Source organism: Ictidomys tridecemlineatus, chromosome 14 (genome assembly GCF_052094955.1).
Source record: "Ictidomys tridecemlineatus isolate mIctTri1 chromosome 14, mIctTri1.hap1, whole genome shotgun sequence".
NCBI classification, from domain to species: Eukaryota; Metazoa; Chordata; class Mammalia; order Rodentia; family Sciuridae; genus Ictidomys; species Ictidomys tridecemlineatus.
In genome coordinates, this window is record NC_135490.1 from 35,470,419 (window position 1) to 35,490,732 (window position 20,314).

At 36.8% G+C, this 20,314-nt stretch overlaps 1 protein-coding gene across 1 annotated transcript in view; it reads right to left on the bottom strand.

The window, feature by feature from the left end:
• Nucleotides 1-1,868: 1,868 nt before the first annotated feature.
• Nucleotides 1,869-20,314, bottom strand: part of Mtnr1a (melatonin receptor 1A) — a 33,791-nt gene continuing 15,345 nt past the window's right edge. The window contains exon 2 of the mRNA XM_005329190.4: nt 1,869-5,390. Coding sequence (XP_005329247.1) covers nt 4,522-5,390 — 869 coding nt within the window. The 3' untranslated portion in view covers nt 1,869-4,521. The remainder of the gene's footprint in view (nt 5,391-20,314) is intronic.

The following is a 20,314-nucleotide window of genomic DNA, read 5'->3' on the forward strand; positions in this document are numbered from 1 at the left end:
GCATAAAAATTTAAAATATAAAACTATCATCCAAGATAATATAAATGCACTTATAATAAAAAAGAATCTAAATCTGTGAATTTTAAATTTACTTTCAAAATACAAAATATAAGAATCCATTATATTTCTATATTCTAGAAACAAATGATTAGAAGATGAAATTTTATAATATCATAACATTACTTGAAACATATCTATGAATACATATATGAATAATTTTCTAGTTTTGGTTTTGAGACAGGATCTTGCTGCACTGCCCAGACTGGTCTCAAATTTGAAGACTTCCCAAGTAGCTGAGATTACAGGAACACATCATTTTGCCTATCATAAACAATCTCTAATATTTTTTTAAAATTTTTAGTTGTAGTTGGACACAATACCTTTGTTTTATTTATTCATTTTTATGTGGTGCTGAGAATCAAACCCAGGGCCTTGCACACGTTAGGCGAGCACTCTACCGCTCAGCCACCCAACCCTAATCTCTAATCTTATATTCAGGGAAAAAAATAGATATTACCAAATGGAAGGTCATATCATGATATGGATCATAAGACTTAGCATTAAGATGACAATTTGCTTCATATCAGTCTATTAGAAGAAATGCAATACCAGTTGTTCAGGAAAAACTGTCCAAAACAGGAAACTGGAAAAAAAAGGATAATTGTGGAACTTTAAATATCATACTAGAATATTTTTCAATAAGCTGAAGTCATCTGACTTTGAATTAAAAATAGACATGTTTAAACTAAGTTTTTTTGTTTGTTTGTTTGTTCTAAATGAGAATCTTGAAGTTGACAATTTTATTGCTCCATAGATCATTAATGTGATGTGTAGTTAATGTAACAATCTTACTTCCATATTCCTTTCTCCAGTGACTATTTAAGTCTTAGTTCTTCATTTCATCTTTGAATGGTCCCTGTCACTCTTCAGGTCTTCTCATTAATGAATTAAATGAAGCTTAACTACCAGTTTCCTATGTATTTGTCTGAGAATTAGGGACTAAACAATTGAAAATGATAATCTTACTTTAGAGAGGTCCCACTGATATGTGTTGGATCAAGATCCTTGACACCATGTCTTTTGGGATTCTTTGTTTCCCTCTCCTTCTCTTACTGCTGAATGCAGCAAAAACTAGGTTCTACTCAGGGTTCTCATGTGTCAAAGTCAGATGGTCATTTATATGTCTGTGTTCTCAATAAGATGTTGTCTTTAAATCTTAGGAAGAGAAAAGAGGTTTCTATAGGATATGACTTCATACAGTTGGAAGCTGGTTTTTCCTCCAGGAATGGTAGTTTATGAAAAATAAAGGTGTCCAATATTTTCTAAATTTTTAACAAACTCAGGAGCTCATGGTTCAGTCTCATCTCTTCTGCTAACTTTAGTAGATCATTAACAGGACAATGTTTAATGAATCTCATCTTCATGGTTTGTAAAAATGAGAGAAATAGCTTGAACCTACCCTTTAAGTTCCCTTTAATGATTTTATGACAAAGGTCAATATAATAGGCTGTCTTTCCCCCAATTAAATTCTAGAAATGAAAGGAGTCCATTCTGTGCATGTGTACTGAGCAAGAAATAATGATTTCTGGGGGAAAAAAAAAGAGAAGAGAAACACATTTGTTAAATAGTGCAATAAGTCTGTATTTGGAATAGAACATAGCTTGTTGATTGCATATATCAAGGTGGGGCAAACAAAGTTCAGTTAAACTCAGTTCCCTTCCATGATGAACATGAATATATGAATATGTATGATATAGATGCATGATAGATGAACACACGTGAATAACCGAGTCATTGAAACTCTGCTGAGAAAAATGCCAAAACCAGAAAAATAAGCTTATTTTCCATAAACGGGTACACATCTTAAATAATTATCAAACCACCTTTTATTCTTAACCAATGTTTAATTCCCCCAAATAACATAAAAACTAAACACCTTGAAAATCGTAAGAAATCATATTCACCTTCATATATACACATGCACATGTATACATACATAATTTATCAAAACAATATATACAAGTAAAATCCCCACTGAAGTTCATCCTTGGCAGTAACAAGGTACATACATGGTAAAAAGAAGTAAAATAATACAAGTATACTCTATCATGGCTTTGTTTTCAAAAATATAAAATTAAACTGTCTTTTGGAAAAACAGACTTCCTACAGTTTTATACACATTTATACCCAGGCTGCAAGAAAATAGTGACAAGCAGAAAATAATGTCAGGATTGAGGTTAACATCTTATACTTAACTACTTTGAATTGTGTAAACATTGTCTATGCAAACATTTATTCTGTAGCTCAGTGGTCACAGAATTAATGAAGGTACTATAGTTCTCTAGGCAGAAATTCTATCAGCTCTTTTACTGGGTAAACCAAATAGCTAAACTGATTCTTAGTCCCACATCCTGAGCATGGAGGCTTATTTAGTATTTATTAGGGTGGTGCTCAGTGGATCATCACTTGCCCCTTTGCATACCAAAATTCAAGAGTTCTCCAAGGTGTTGAACATCATAGAAACTAAAAATAACATTCATTTTATTTTATTCCAAACTGGATATGTTTTCATTGCACACTGCAAAGTAACAGTTCTGCTAGCAATTAGAGAACCAGGCTACCTCAAGAAAAGAAAGGCCCAGTATCTATTCTCTAGATGAAATAGCAATCAACTGGGTTTTCAATGGGCATATGAATCATAAACCTGTAATCAGAATGAAGAAATGTGTCCTCATAATAAAGGAATACAGCATAGTCTTATTACTACTAATATAACACACACCTAAATCATCTTTTGACTTTACAGAGCCATAGAAGCTGTTCTTATTTCCTCAGAGCTAACTGGCCTGTGCACACAGTATACATGCCAACACACGTGCACAACCATACACAGGCACTTTCTCCCCATGGTAAACTCTATAATATACAAAAAATTCCTAAGTGGTTATTTCTATTAACTTAAAATGTCTGCTTCAGAGATAGAAAATAGAATAACATATGATTAAGGTTTGTGCTTCTAAAATCATTCTGTTTCTATATTCATGTGTGATTGCTTTTCCATACCTAAATTCAATTTTTTCCTCAGCACTATGAAGCAAGGTGATTGCACAATGACTCCATTATCCTTCTGGTGACAGATAAGCATAAGCTAAACCCAATTAGGGCATGTCCCAACATTTTAGAAATTTGATGGCAAGAGCATTCTCCAGGTACTAGCTTAGTTTGTTATTAAATTTTTATCCCACTTGTTATTGTTACATTATGGATACACTAAAACTTTGGTTAAATATCTGTCCCTTTTGGCCTTTTCCTATATTTTACAAATTTAGTTTATGTTCAGTCTTTGGTCTTCTGAAAGAGCTTCAGTAAAATAAGTACTCACCATTAACATAAATATTGAACAGCACTAAAATAACTTTGTTATTCTCTAAATTTTGACCCCCACACAGTCATAGGAGATTTCCCAAAACCTGTAATCAATATTGCAAAGCTGGTTTTACATTGAATTGTACATGATTTTTTTCCCAAATGAAGATGATTTATTTTCAAGCATAAAAAAAAGCATAGAAAAAAAGTAGTGGGGACTGGTGGCACAAGCCTGTCATCCCTGCTACCCAAGAGGCCGAGGCAAGAGGAACTCAAGTTCCTGGCCAGCCTCAGTAACTTAGCCAGACCCTGTATGTTATTTTTAAAATACAAATGGCTAGGTGGGGGTGGCTCAGTATGGTGGTGGTAATGGTTGTTGCCACTGCCACTCAGTCATTCCGTAATGAGTCACTCGTCTCGCTTCTCCTTTTTGTTCCATTTACTCACTTATAAATCAAATGTTCTTTTCGTTTCCCCATTAGAAATATTTTAACAAGTGAGGGGGAAAACAATTATACTCATCCCTCAAAATCTTTGAGCCCCCAAGAATATAAAAATTTGTTGACCCTTATATAAAATGATACAGTATTTGCTTATGACCTATACATATCTTCACATTTACAGTGTTTTGAATCACCTGCAGGTTACTTGCAAAACCCATAGCAAGGCAAATGCTATGCAAATGGCTATTATACTACATTCTTCAGGGAGGAAAAAGAATAAAAGTACATACATGTTCAGTACAGATGCAATGTTTTTTTTAAAATGTTTTCAATTCATGGTTGACTGAATCCAAGGATGGAGAACCCACGGAAAAGGAGGGATAACTGTGCTGCATTTTTGAAACCTATTTATGGTAAAATAAATGTTTTCACAGTATTTCTTCCCTTAAATTCATCCAGTATTTTACTTTAACCCCCTACTCCTGAAACATACTCTTCAACTAACATGATTCTCTGTATGTTCTGGATTTCTCTTGATAAGCAGAATTAGACACTTTGCCCCAGGGCATACTAGCTCAGAAACTTCGGGTGACCTCTTAAGAGCTTCCTTTTCTCAACTACTGTTTTCAAGACATCCATCCAGAGCAAAGCAGACAGGAAAAGGAGTATGATCTGAGCAGTATGGACACCGTGCCAGAAGTGTTTTGCTTTTCTAAACAGAGTCCACCTGGATTAAATTCTTGTTGGCTATTAATGGAGAGGGTTTACATTTAACCTTATCTGCTACATCATTCGAGCTATCCACAAAGAACATCTTGGCTGTACACAGTGAAACTATAATTCTTCTGTATTCCTTTCTGAAATTTTGGTTCAGAAGTCCATATATAATTGCATTGAGGCAGCTGTTGAAATATGCCATGTAGTAACTAGCCACAAACAGCCACTCGGGTATCCTGGGCACCATGCTGGCAGGGTCTGTGGCCACAACAAGACCAATGAAGTTGAGAGGAGCCCAGCAAATTGCAAAAAGGACGAAAACCACAAACATGGTGACAAAGTTCCGGAAGTCCTGTGGTTTCAGTTTGGGTTTGTTGTCAGATTTCACCCTCCGTCTGACCTGAAGAACCAGGATCCATATTCTTAGGTAACAGAAGATGACGATGACCATCGGGACTATGAAGTGGAAAACCACCACAGCTATCGTGTAGGCTGAACTGACTGACTGTGAAAACGTACAGGAATAGATCCTGGGGTCATACTGGAGCGTTTCTGTTCTCAAGTTGGGCACAATGGCCACTAGCGTCAGCATCCATATCAGGAACACGTAGCAGAGGGAATTCTTGTTACTGTACAGCTTGTCGTACTTGAGACTGTGGCAGATGTAGCAGTAGCGATTAATGGCGATCCCAGTGATATTGAATATGGAGCCAATGACACTCAAGCCCATCAGGAAACCACTAATTTGACAGTGCAGAGATCCCAGGTTCCAGCCATTGTTAAAGATCGATGTCAGCACCAAGGGGTAGGGATAAATGGCTACCACCAGGTCTGCAACTGCTAGGCTCACCACAAATATATTTCCTAAAAGAGAGAGATTTATAAGATATAAGTCAATACCAGTATTGCAGGAGTTGTAGTTTCTTCTTTTCACAATTAAAGAGCTGGTTAATATTTCCACAACTTGGTTGATCTGACATCATAGCTACTGTCCACACTATAAATGAAGTAGAGGCCATTTTCACCAGGAAGTAAGCCTGTTGTCACTCCTGTAAAATCAAGTCCCCTCTTCATAACTTTCCACGTTACCACAACAAGGTATATTCTATATCCCAGACTGTTGTCTTTAAAACTAGTTCCTCTTTAAAAAAAAAAAAAAGTCCCAAGTTTATTATATCTGTATTGCTTCTTTTGCTTTGGAACCATCTATATTAACTGAGAAATCTCATATTTTGTTATTCTCAAGTCAGCCGTGATTTCTTTAAATTCCAGGTCTTCTATCCTCTTTAGTTCTTCAACAGTTCTCAAATGAACCGCTAGCTTCTGTTGTTGAGAGCAATGGATCTTTGTCCACAGCACAACAAATTCAGGCAGAAAGGACTCTGTCACCTGTCTGGAGTAGAACACCAGCCTCATGCCTACCAGCTATGTAACTGGGACAAATGACTTCACCTTGCCAAGCTTCAGCTTCCTCTCTGAGAGGGGGGGATAACATTTTTAATGTATAGAAAAATAACTCAAATTTCATAAGATGTTCTACAAAGTATATTCTTTTCTTTTGTGGCTTTTTTTTTTCTTTTTCTTCTTGTAGTGCTAGTAATTGAATCCAGGGCCTCAATGTATGCTAAGCAAATGCTCCACCACTGAGCTACCCAGACCCACTTTTTGTTTTTATCTTTGTTTCTTACTATTCCTTCTGCCTCAAATGACTCTGCTCCATCTTTTAAAATGCCACCCATTTTTCTATGTCCATCCTAAATGGAGGAGACCAAAGGCCTTTGCTTATTTGACCAATCAGAAGTAAGCATTTCCTTCTTGAAAGGCTCCTAAGTCACTTTATACCACTTTTAATGTGGATTAAATTGTAGTAAATTCTGTTCAATAAAAATTTATTAAGTACATACACTAGATGCTGGGGAAACAGGAATGAAGAGACAGGAAAACTCAGAAACACAAAAGCACATAGTCAGAAGCACCAGAGTATGTAACAGAAAGAGGAAATGAGGAGGTTGTTAGGCAGGGATGAGAAGGGGCATTCTAGGACCTTCTACAGATGCAAATATTTAGATGTCTATTTGTGAACTTTGCTTTCCTACACTCCTCGACTGTAGCCCCTCAGGTTACGTCCGTCTTCCTCATTTTTATGTCTTACTAGAATCTCTAGTACAATGACTTTTGCTCATGTTTGATGATGTAATTAATTTGTCCCTTCCCAACATTTGAAATAAAATAGTCTCTGTACTTTATGTTTCTAATTCACTAATTTTATTCCCCCAAGAAATTGTTACAAAAAAAAAAAATGAAGTAAAACAGCAGTCATGAAATGAAACAAGAAAAGCAAAGCTTGCATCATTTATGAATTTCAGATAAACTGTTATAAAGCGAATTACTTAAAATTGGTTATATTGGGGCTGAGGATATAGTTCAGTTGGTAGACTGCTTGCCTTGCATGTATAAGGCCCTGGGTTTGATCCCCAGGACGTGCGCACGCGCGCGCGCACACACACACACACACACACACACACATACAAATTGGTTACACAGTTCAAGTTAAAGGTGATGGAAAACTAATTTTTCCCCACAAATACATTTCAATTACCAATGTAATATTTAAATTCCAAAGTCAGCATATGTTAATGAATTTTAACTGAAACTATTTAACACTTGAAAAATACGAACAATATGTGAAATTCAACTACAAATTAAAATGTCATCAAAACAATACCCTAGAATGTCACAATGACAAACTGGCTTAATATAGATTTATTTTTAAGGAACTTAAAATCATCTTTTATGGCTTTCATTCTGTGCTCTATTTATTTTATAGCAATTATGCTTCATTACTGTTCAAGTAATTATATTAATTAAATTGTTGGTTTAATTTTCTTTGAATTAATTTCATCTTACAAATGTTTGGAGAAAAAACTTAAGTTACAAACTGTATGGAGATGTAGATATCAGGTAGTTTAGCTTGAAAATTTATCACATCTGCTCATTTTGAAAGGTGTGAGTGTTGGGTGGGGAGGATGGAAAAGGAACTTTTTTCATTTAACTCATTCATTCTTGCAATTAAATCAATAATAATTACTCACACCAGAAGGTCATGTATTCTATTCTCAGTTCTGTGCTACTCCAGAAATTAGCAATCTACCCATTTTTACAGATATCAACACAGTAAAGAATTCTGAAGTTTAATATCTGTTGATGGTTAAAAATTTCTTTTTCATTGTATTTAGCTCCAATCCTCACTGTGGGGGAATTCTGGAATGATCCAGTTGTTATGGTGTAGAAGTGGTAGCCCTTGAAAGCTCACATGTGAGACAATGCAAGAAGATTTGGAGGAGAAATGGTTGGATTATAGCCTTAGCCTGATCGGTGAATTAATCCCTGATAGGATTAACTGAAGTGGTGAGGTGTGGTTGGGGAGACAGGAACTGGGGCATGGCTTTGGGGTATATGTTTCTATCTGGTGAGTGGAGTCTCTCTCTTTGCCTTCTGATCTCATGTGAGCTGCTGCCTTCTGTCACACACTCCACCATGATTCAGCCTCACCTCAAGCCCCAAAGAATGGAGCTGGCCTTCTATGAACTAAAACCTGTGAGCCCTCAAATAAACTCCTCCTCCCCTATAGCTGTTCTGGTCAGATTCTGTAGTCAGAGCAGCGAAATAGCTGACTAAACCACCAGTCAATATTGAAAGGTATATACTACTAGTGACCATCTTGTACCTTCCTACAAGACAAGAAAAGCAGAAATACTGAGTTACATTCGATGAAGTCACAAAACTAGTGAGAGCTGAGGGTACAACATGGTTTATTTGTTAGTTTTGCTGAAGTGCATTTCCCTAAAGAAGTTCCTGTGCTCCTACAGAGATCCAAGGATTATGACCTCTACGGGCATCATTCTTTAAAAGCTAGATCTAGAAAATTATAGAGATGAAGGGGGAAGAGAAACCACTTCGAGGTCACTTTACTAGGAACAGGAAAAAACACAGCCTCACAATGATTAAATGCACAAACTATAAAAATGCAGAGAAGTTTTTTATAATAAATAAAATTTTAAATTAGAAACAAAATAGAGCCCAGATATGCAGAAATTAAGAGACAACTACAGAGCCGCCTTGTCTAACTGCCTCCCTCAGAACGAGTCCTGTGACTTTCCTCTGAATGATCCGACTGGCAGTGCTTTTCCACCTGTGACAATGACTTCTTCACCTTCTGCTATCTCCCCACAGCTCATGTCATCCAATTCACCAGGGCAGTGCCTGTCCTAGACGTCACCCTGCTGCCACCACACTTTGAACAGTACCTGGCACTGAGTTACTTATAGTGAGTTCACATTGTGTTGACATAGCAAGGCTAAAAAGACACTTCCTTGTATAGCTCCAGGTTGGTATTCCCCACAAGAGACAATTTGTCGCGAGATTTTATTAAAAAGTGAAAATGAAGTGGTAGCCCTATTCTCTTTACACTCATAAGTTTTTCATAAAGCATGAGGTGCCACAGCTCTGGCCCTTGAGTCTCATCAACTGGCCTCTGGTGGTGGTTGAGGGGCAGTGGCATGTCCATAGCTTCTCCAGCTCCTGCTGAACTCCACTTGGAGAAACTGGGAGACTGACCCACCGAGGTGAGTTCAGTTCATCTTCTTGGGTTCCAGCCATTCCTCCAAAGTTCTGGTTCCCTGTGACCCCTCTTGACATCTATCTTGCCATTTCAACTACCTTTTCTGTGGACTTTAGGCTCCAAAACCAGAATTAGAAGCAATAGCCCTAATAAATTACTTTATCAATTCCCACAAAATCTAGAGATTTTGCTTCTTGAATTGACTGAATCTTGACTAATGCAGAATTTGGTAGTGGAAGTGAACTAAGAGAACCTTAAAGATGGTTAAACTGTATTGGTTCTGGGTTCTATGACAGGACCAGACTGAAAGTATTAAAAACCCTATTTCCAATAGCAAAAGGGGACACTGGTAGTTCATGACATTCAGTAGCAATAGTTACTTAAATTGTCACCTGTATCATCTTCTAAGGTAAAGAAAAAGTTGCTGTATTGCCCTGTTACCAACTGAAGAAAAATAGAAAAAACTATATGCACCTTCCTTTGACATACTACATAAAACTATGTACTGAGTAAACTCAAACATGACAGATTTTATGGAGCAAGAAAAAGCTATGAAAGGCTGCTCTTCCACTTGATCCATCGTATCCAATAGCTCTAGTCTGAAGGTACCCCCACAAATTCCTATCTTGAAATTTAATCACCAATATGATAGTATTGAGGTGAGGCTTTGAGGAAGTGATTAAGTCATGAGGATGGGCCTTATAAAACAGGTATGGAGGGGTGTTCATCCATTCTGCCCCTTCCACCATAGAAGGATGCAGCATATGTCCCCTCTAAAGGATGCATTGAGAAGGCACCATATTGGAAGCAGAGAATAGTGCTCGACAGACACCAATTTGCCTGCCAGTTTCTTGATCTTGTACTTCCTGGTCTCCATATCTATGAAAAATAAATGTTAATTATTTATAATTACCCAGTCTAAGGTGTTTTGTTGCAGCAGCATGAGTTAACTAAGATACCAATAGTGCTTGAATTATTTACAGTAGATCATGAGGCTGTAGGGAGACTTCAGCAGGCACATATAAGTGATTTATGACACAGACTCAGGATTTTCTTCAAAATCCTGAATCAGTACATACTGTCCTCTGCAGATAAGTATGCGCTTTTGAGACAGAGTTGACTTGCTACTCAGTAGAGTCTTAACACTTGACCATGAAAAACTAAGTGACCATGTGATTTGAAAGGTCCCTTATTGACAGGTATTTTCTGACCCACCACATCATAAGATTCTGCATGTACAACATCAAACAGAAGTGGTGTGTATTTATGGTTTGAGCAGGTCCCGGAAGGCAAAGTAGGTTACACAGATACCCATGTCCCATATTCCTGCCACAAAACCCCCTTCTCTCAGTGTGTACCTATGGCTTTGTAGGGATTTCCCTTTGACCAGTTAAATAAGAAATAAAGAATTTCTGGCCTAGTTTATGAAGAACTTAATAGTTCTTCATTATATACTGGCATTCCTGAAACTGAATGGTTGTAGCACTGCTGACCAAATCCAGAGTTGCTTTCAAGGACAAGAGCAAAGGAAAACACTCCTAGTAAATAAAACTTTGGTGCTTCAAATTGAATTTCAGACTGGTCATTCATTCTTCTTGGAGGGAGATATGGCCACAGACTACATTGATTCATAATGGCTATTGGTACAGCTAGATGGTCAAGAACTTGGAAGAAAGGGGATTAGAAAATTGGTGGCACAGAGATTTTGAAACCCTTAGTATGAAGATGTTTGTATCCCACATGAATGTTAACAGGAGGAGCTCAATGATGCAACTTGTGGACATCAGTTAATCCTTAGCCATGACTGTCCTTGACCAATGGGCTCAAAATTATCATAGAAGCAAGAATGGAAGTTATTCATGGGCTCAGTAACATAGTTAGTAAAGATCAATACATGAATATTGATCTGGCAATAGCCACTATTGTATTGATGAATGTTCAACCAACATTGGAGAGCAACATTAATATGGTTCCATTTCCTAGAAAAATCAGTCAATCACTTGTAGTAGGCTGACATAAGACCACTCACTCCCATCATCAAAAGGGGGAGCACACTGTTCTGACTGGAACAGAAGCTCACTCTGGACATGAAGTTGCCTTTCTTACCCTTTAATACCTTTAATTCTTCTACCAACCTAACATCCATGTACTTAAAAGGACCTTTGTTCACCATGATGGTATTCCTCCCAGCATTGCTTCTGACTAAGAAATTAACTTTAAAACAAATGGAGTATAACAATGGGGTCGTGCTTCTGGAAGTCATAAGACTTTCCATGTTTCCCATCTTAGAAGAGATGATTGATAAATTAATGGAGTGGTTTTAAAGATTCTGTTTCTCCACCACGGGTGAGTATAGGATACCATTCCCCAGGACGTGGTATGTGCCTTTAAAAAGTGACTAACATAAAGTGTTGTTTATCCCATAGTCATGATTCATGAATCAGAAAATCAAGGCTGGAAATGGATTTTCCTTTTACAAGTACACTAGCAAAAGGCTCCCAGTCCCCTGGCCCTGAAACTAGGGGGGTTTTTGCTTGTTTGTTTGTTTGGTTTTTGTTTAGTTTTTTTTGTGCGTGTGTTTTGTTTTTATTTTGGGGGTTTTTTGTTGTTGTTGGTGTTGTTGTTTTGTTTTGTTTTTTGGTCTAAAGGAAGAAAGGCTTCCATCAGGAGACATACCAATGATTTCATTAAGCTGGAAGTCAGGACTGCCACCTGGCTACTTTGGGCTACTCATGTAATTAATTAATTTAAAAAGAAAGGAATTACTATCCTGACCAGGGTGATTAGTCTTGATTATCAAGAGTAAATCAGGTTGTTATTATACAATAAGAGCAAGGAATTATGTCTTGAATGCAAGAAATCCCTATAATGTCTTATTACTCCCATGCCCTGTGATTAAAGTCAATAGAAAACTGAAATAACCCAATTATAGGCAGGTATATGCCAGAGATTTATGAATAAAGGTTTCAGCTACTTGAACAGGCAAGGAATTACAATGAGTGTAAGGCAGAGGGAATGGAGGATGGAAAAGGTAATTATAAATACCCATTATGACCATGTGACCAGCTGCAGAGATGAAGATTAAAATAATATCGACATTTCTTCTTTTCTATGATTAAATAAATGGTGAATCTTTTCCCCTCCGCTATTCTTTCCATCTAATATGATTAGAAGTGAACCATATATTTCAGTATTTAGGCTACAGTATATCAAATGTGGAATGTGACTCAGCGAGACAAATAATGAAAATCATGCAAAGGTGGACAAAAAGACTATATTGTCTTTTTGAGAAAATGGTTAATGTATTTTCACTTTTATGTTAATAAAATAACATTGCATTATGTTACATAAAAACATAACTTTGATGTTTTCTTTACTTGGATATATGTCAAGATGTCAAGGAGTGAACTGCATTGGATTTGTACTGTGTTAACTTGCTAAAATTGATTCCCAGAATTCCCTTTCTTGCACATCGATGGATTAGCATCATCCATGAAAGAATTTTGCATAAGATTCAGAAGGTGGAACTGCCCAGAGAATTCAAGAAGGGAACTAGATACTACAGCAGCTCTGTCATTAACTAGTAAAAGTCTTAGACAGATGCTTTAAGAATGACCTATTGTTGAGCTAAACTATAGAACCAACCTAGATGCCCTTCAACAGATGAATGAATAAAGAAACTGTGGTATATATACACAATGGAATATTATTCAGCCTTAAGAAGAATGAAATTATGGCATTTGCCAGTAAATGGATGGAACTGGAGAATATTATGCTAAGTGAAATAAGCCAATCCCAAAGAACCAAAGGCCGAATGTTTTCTCTGATATGTGGATGCTAATTCACAATAAGGGATGGGGGAGAAGAGAGGTGTTTTGGACTAGATGAAGGGGAGTGAAGGAATGGGAGGGGAAAGAGAGGTAGGAGTGATAGTAGCATTACCCTATGTGCATATACAACTATATGACCTGTGTAACTCTACATCATGTAAAACCAGATGAATGAGAAGTTATACTCCATTTATGTTTGATGTGTCAAAATGCATTCTCTCATGTGTAACTAGTTTAAAACAAATAAAAATATATAATCAATCAATCAATAGAAGATGGGCCATGTTACTCTGAATCACTTTGCTTTTATGTGAATTATTAAGAAATTTGTCTCCCTGACATAGCAAAGTTTGGGCCTTGAATTTAAGGTTTTAATCAACGTTGTTTCTATAGCACTAGGCATCTTGTTCTAATTTGATAAAATAATTGAAACTCTGCAAGGATGAAACCTAAGGATGATTAATTTCCTTCTGTGTGCTCTCTTTAACATACTGACTATAGGAACCCATTACTAAATATGCTTGGTCTTTAGCCTGCTTCAGCAAATCCTCTTTGTTCCATAGGCCTGCAGTAGATGCTGCTAGTGCCTGTCCCAGGTCCCCTTTTCTAAGCTGAGTTACTTATCCACAAGGTTTCTGAGTGCTGGATGCTTCCATTTGGCTTCTATTGCATCCTTCTCCAGAGATTGCCCTTGGTGACCAATCGAATGGCTAACTCTGGAATACAGAAGGCCAGTTACCTTGCCTCAAGTTACCTTGGCAATTTTTTGGATGGATTTATGTCCAGATACCCCAACTTTTGGATCAAGCCAAGTCTAGGTTTTACCTGAGGTTCCATTCTTGTTTATCTTTTCATCTATGCACTACTTTGCTTTCCTCACTGCTTACAAGTTCCTCTTGAGAGTAGATCTCAACAGCCTGAGAGCCAAGTCTGTCTCAGGTTCTGTTTCTAGAAATTTTAATATAGATCTTGCTGGACATGGTGGAGCATGCCTGTAATCTTAGGTTCTCAGGAAGCTGAAGTAGGAGGATCCCAAGTTTGAAGCCAGCCTGGGCAACTGAGCAAAATCCTTTTTCAAAATAAAATGTTTTAAAAAGGTGGCGGGAGGGCAGGTTCTGGGGAAATACCTCAGTGCTACCGCACTTGCCTAGCATGTGCAAGACCCTTGGTTCTATTCCAGTACCATAAGGAAAAAAAAAAAAAAAAGGAGACACTTTCAGCTCTGCGATGAAATCAGGTGGTTTTCTAAGGAGATCACCGGTTGGGCTTCCTGGTAGAAAAGGAGGAACTAGTTACTATGATACCTAACAGAAACAAAGCTTACTGAGAAGATACCAGTTCTAAAGGTTTCCCAGCAATGCTCTTCAATCTCTTTATCCTCACTGTGTGTAGATATATTTCCCATCAAAGCAACACAAAACCACAAAACCACACACATTTGCATAAGTGTCTGTCTCCCTTCAAAGGGCTAAGATCCTGGGGTGTAGGTCTGAATATTTATATTATCACTGTGAGCACAGAACTTGGCAGATGGTAGGTGCTCAAGAATAGTCTGCTGGGATGAATTAACTCTCCTAAGTCTCAAAGAGTCACCAATACAGAAGCAGAAATTAGTTGCAATTTTGAGGACTGAACCCGAGGTCTCACACATGATAGGTTAAGCATTCTGTAACTGAGCTATACCCCCTGACTGGCTGCTCTTTTGCTCTCATCTACCAGGATGTTGGTTTTCTCAATAGGTCCTATTCATTCCTTTTTTCACTTATCCTGTACTTTAACTATGTAGAAAGCAAGAGTAGTGACCCACTAAATTATTGTTTATAAGAATTAAACAAACAAATAAAAAAACAACTACTTGAATTCATCAAAGTGATAAAGACCAGTTTTAGTTGGGGAAAAAAAATGTACCTTAAACACTCTTGGAACCATGTTTCATTAGTTTTACATAGCAAATCCATGGATTCAGAGCTAAGAAGTCTGGCATAATTAAGAATTCATTTATAGAGACACCCCCCCCCCCAGCTCAGGTCCAGCCTTGATCTGACTGCGCTCACCTGCATGAGACCCTGGTCCATCCTTCCACCAACAGACACCCAACAGAGCTCAGGCTCCGGCACAGGACCGCATTCGCCAACCTGTGTGGGACCCAAGCCCAGGATAGGTGCAAGTCTGCCATCCTACCCACCTGGGAGCCCAGGCCTAACCCTATTCCATCGTGGGACACTGCAGATATCGCCATAGCCTTCCCCACGCAGTAGCCACTACCTTTTGACAACAGACAGGGCCTAGAAGCAGCTGCATCTCGGAGCAGGCATTCCAAAGACAGTTCAGCCCAACCGTTCAGCCCTATCTCTGAAAGACATTGCATTCATCTTGGGGAACCTCCACTGCTATCTCAAGATACCTCCACTATTGCTGCCACAACCTTTAGTTGCTGTAGCATACATCAAGGGACACCTGCAGGGTCTGGAAGCCCAACATCAAAGTGAGGAAAAGATAATCTTCACAGGTACTACAAGATTATAGGATAGAAGCTGTAATATCTCAGGTCCACACTGCAAGAAAGGAAGACACATAGACATCATGAAAAAACAAGGGAGGAAAGTGCCCCAAACTGGAATACTACAACAATAGAACCTATGGACAGAGCAATTGATGAAATGTCAGAGAAGGAGTTCAGAATGTTCATAATTAAAATGATCTGTGAATTAAAGAATGACCTAAATGAGCAAATACAGGCAAAAATTGATCACTCCAGATATAAAAGAGCAAATACAGGTAGCAAAATATTATTTTTAAAAAGAGAGAATTTACAAAAAAAAAAAAAACAGAAATCCCTGAAATGAAGGAAACAATAAAACAAAAAACTCAATAGAAAGCATCACCAACAGACTAGATCACTTGGAAGAAAGAATGTCAGATAATGAAGACAAAGTATACAATCTGGAAAATAAAGTTGACACACAGTGAATACAGAAACCATGGACAGAACATCTGAGAATTATGGGACAGCATCAAAAGACCAAATCTAAGAGTTACTGGGATGAGAAAGGTAAAGAGTTTCAAACCAAAGAAATACACAATCTCTTCACTGAGATAATATCAGAAAATTTCCCAAGCATAAAGAATGAATTGGAAAACCAAACACAAGAGGCTTATAGGACACCAAATGTACAAAATTACAACAGATATACACTAAGACACATTATAATGAAAATGTCTAGCATACAGAATAAGGATAGAATCTTAAAGACCTCAAGAGAGAGGAATCAGATCACATATAGGGGAGACTAATTTGTATCTCAGCAGATTTTTCAACCCAGACCTTCAAAGCCAGGAGATCCTGGAACAACATATACCAAGCTCTGAAAGACAATGGATGCCAACCAGGAACCTTATATCCAGCAAAATTAAGCTTTATATTTAATGATGAAATTAAAACTTTCCATGATAAGCAAAAGTTAAAAGAATTTACAACTAGAAAGCCTGCACCACAGAACATCCTTGGCAAAATATTCCATGAAGAAGACATGAAAAACAATAATGAAAATCAGCACAAGGAGGTATTACACTAAGGCAAAAACCAATCAAAGGAGAAACCAAGTCAAGTTAAATACCAAAAATGGCTGGGAATAAAAATTATGTCTCAATAATATCCCTGAATGTTAATGGCTTAAACTCACCAATCAAAAGACACAGACTGGCAGATTGGATTAAAAAAAAAAGACCCCAAAATATGCTGCCTCCAAGAGACTCATCTCATAGGAAAAGACATCCACAGTCTGAAGGTTAGAGGTTAGGTAGCTTTTATTTTTGAAATCATACCACTCATACGGACTGTGGAAGCAAGCAGGGGTTTCCATCCTCATACAAAATAAAGTAGACTTCAAGCTAAAGTTAATTAAAAGGGATAAAGGAGGACACATATACTGCTTAAGAGAACCACACACCAACAGGATGTAACAGTTATAAATATATATCCCCCAAACAGTGGAACATCTACATTCATCAACAAGCTCTTCTCAAGTTCAAGAGTCAAACAGACCACAACATAATAATTCTGGGTGACTTTAACACACCTCTTTCACCATTGGATACATCTTCCAAACAAAAGCTGAACAAATAAACTACAGAACTGAATAATACAATCAATAACTTAGACTTAACTGACATATATAGAAAATTTCATCCTTCAATGAGTGAATATATATTCTTCTCAGCAGCACATGGATCTTTCTCTAAAACAGACCATTTATTATGCCACAAAGCAACTCTCAGCAAACACAAAAAAGTAGAGATACTACCCTGCATTCTATCAGATCATAAGGAAATGAAACTAGAAATCAATGATAAAATTAAAAATAAAAGCTACTCTAGCACCTGGAGACTAAATAATATGTTACTGAATGAACAATGTGTTGCAAAAGACATCAAGAAAGAGATTAAAAATTTCTTAGAGGTAAATGAGAACACTGATACAATGTATTGAAAAATCTGGGATCCTATGCAGGCAGTACTAAGAGGAAAGTTCATTGCATAGAGTTCATTCCTTGAAAGAAGAAAAAGTCAACAAGTAAATGACCTAACATTACATTTCAAAGCCCTAGAAAAAGAAGAATAAACCAACACCAAAATTAGTAGAAGCCAGGAAATAAATAAAACCAGAGCTGAAATCAATGAAATAGAAACAAAAGAAACAATTGAAAAAAAATTGACAAAACAAAAAGTTGGTTCTTTGAAAAAATAAATAACACTGACAAGCCCTTGGCCATGCTAATGAAAAGAAGGAGAGAGAAAACTCACTGCAATAAAATAGAAAATATTGAAGGCATTGAAAAATTTTTAGAGTCATATGATTTGCCCAAATTGAATCAGGATGATATACAATTTAGACTGATGAACTTCAAGCGATGAAATAGAAGATGCCATCAGAAGCCTACCAACCAAGAAAAGCCCAGGACCAGATGAACACACAGCTGAGTTCTAAAAGACCTTTAAAGAATAACTAATACCAATACTCCTCAAATTATTTCATGAGATAGAAAAAGAGGGAATACTTCCAATCTTAGTCTATGAGGCCAGTATCATCCTGACTCTAAAACCATACAAAGACACATCAAAGAAAGAAAACTTCAGACCAATATCTCTAATAAACATAGATGTGAAAATTATCAATAAAATTCTGGCAAATCAAATACAAAAACCTATCAAAAAGATTGTGCACCATGATCAAGTGGGATTCATCCCAGGGATGCAAAGTTGGTTCAACTTACAGAAATCAATAAATGTAATTAATCACATCAATAGACTCAAAGATAAGAATCATATGATCATCTTAATAGACACAGTAAAAGCATTTGACAAAATACAGTACCCCTTCATGTTCAAAACATTAGAAAAACTAGGGATAACAGAAATATATCTCAACTTTGTAAAAGCTATCTATGCTAATCCCCAGGCCAACATCATGAACTAAATGGAGAAAAATTGAAAGCATTCCTTCTAAAAATTGGAAAAAGACAAGGATGCCCTTTTTCACCACTTCTATTTAACATAGTTCTTGAAACACTGGACAGAGCAATTAGACAGTTGGAAGAAATTAAAGGGATATATATATATAGGAAAAGAAGAACTCAAATTAACACTATTTGCTAATGACAAAATTCTCTGCCTAGAAGACCCAAAAAATTCCACCAGAAAACTTCTAGAATAAATGAATTAAACAAAATAGCAGGATATAAAATCAACACCCATAAATCAAGGCATTTGGGTATATCAGTGACAAATCCTCTGAAAGAGAAACTAGGAAAACTACCCCATTTACAATAGCCTAAAAAAATATATTGGGAATCAACTTAATGAAAGGGGTGAAAGACCTCTACAATGAAAACTATAGAACGTTAAAGAAAGAAATTAAAGGAGACCTTAGAAGATGGAAAGATCTACCTTGTTTTTGGATAGACAGAATTAATATTGTCAAAATGACCAGACTACCAAAAACATTATACAGATTTACTGCAATTCCAATCAAAATCCCAATGACATTCCTTATAGAAATAGAAAAGGCAATCATGATATTCATCTGGAAAAATAAAGGACCCAGAATAGCTAAAGCAATCCCTAGCAAGAAGAGTGAAGTAGGTGGCATTAGTACACCAGAACTTAAACTATACTACAAAGCAATAATAACAAAAACATTGACACCATATAGACTTGTGATGAATGGTACAGAATAGAGGACAAAGAGACAAATTCACATAACTACAGTTATCTTATTCCTGACAAAGGTATCAAAAACATACATTGGAGAAAAGATATCATCTTCAACAAATGGTGCTGAGAAAACTGGAAATCCATATGCAACAAAATGAAATTAAACCACTGTCTCTCACCATGCAAAAAAAAAAAAAAAAACTCAAAAAAGTGGATCAAGGACCTAGGAATTAAACCAGAGACACTGAACCTAATAGAAGAAAAAGTAGGCCTAAATCTTCATCATGTCAGATTAGGCCTCAACTTCCTTAATAAGATTCCTATGGCACAAGAAATAAAATCAAGAATCAATAAATGGGATGGATTCAAACTAAAAAGCTTCTTCTCAGCAAAAGAAACAATTAGTGAGGTGAATAGAGAGCCTACAGAATGGGAGCAAATTTTTACCACAGGCACATCAGATAGAGCACTAATCTTTAGGATATATAAAGAACTCAAAAATTTTAACACCAAAAAAAGCAAATAATCTAATCAATAAATGAGCCAAGAAAATGAACAGTTCTCAGAAGATGATATACAATTGATCAACAAATACATGAAAAAATGTTCATCATCTCTAGCAATTAGAGAAATGCAAATCAAAACTACTCTAAGATTTCATCTCACTCCAGTCAAAATGGCTGCTATTAAGAATACAAACAACAATAAGTGTTGGCGAGGATGTGGGAGTATAAGGCACACTCCTGCATTGATGGTGGGACTGCAAGTTGGTGTAGCCAATATGGAAAGCAGTAAGGAGATTTCTAGAAAAACTGGAAATGGAACCACCAGCTATCCCACTCCTCGGTCTATATCCAAAGGACTGAGAATCAGCATACTACAGGGACACAGCCACATCAATGTTTATAGCAGGACAATTCACAATAGCTAAACTGTGGAGCCAATCTAGATGCCCTTCAGTAGATGAATGGATAATGAAAATGTGTTATATATACACAATAAAATACTATTCAGCATTAAAAGAGAATAAAATCATGGTATTTGCAGGTAAATGGATGGATTTGGAGAATATAATGCTAAGTGAAGTTAGTCAATCCCAAAAAACCAAATGCAGAGTGTTTTCT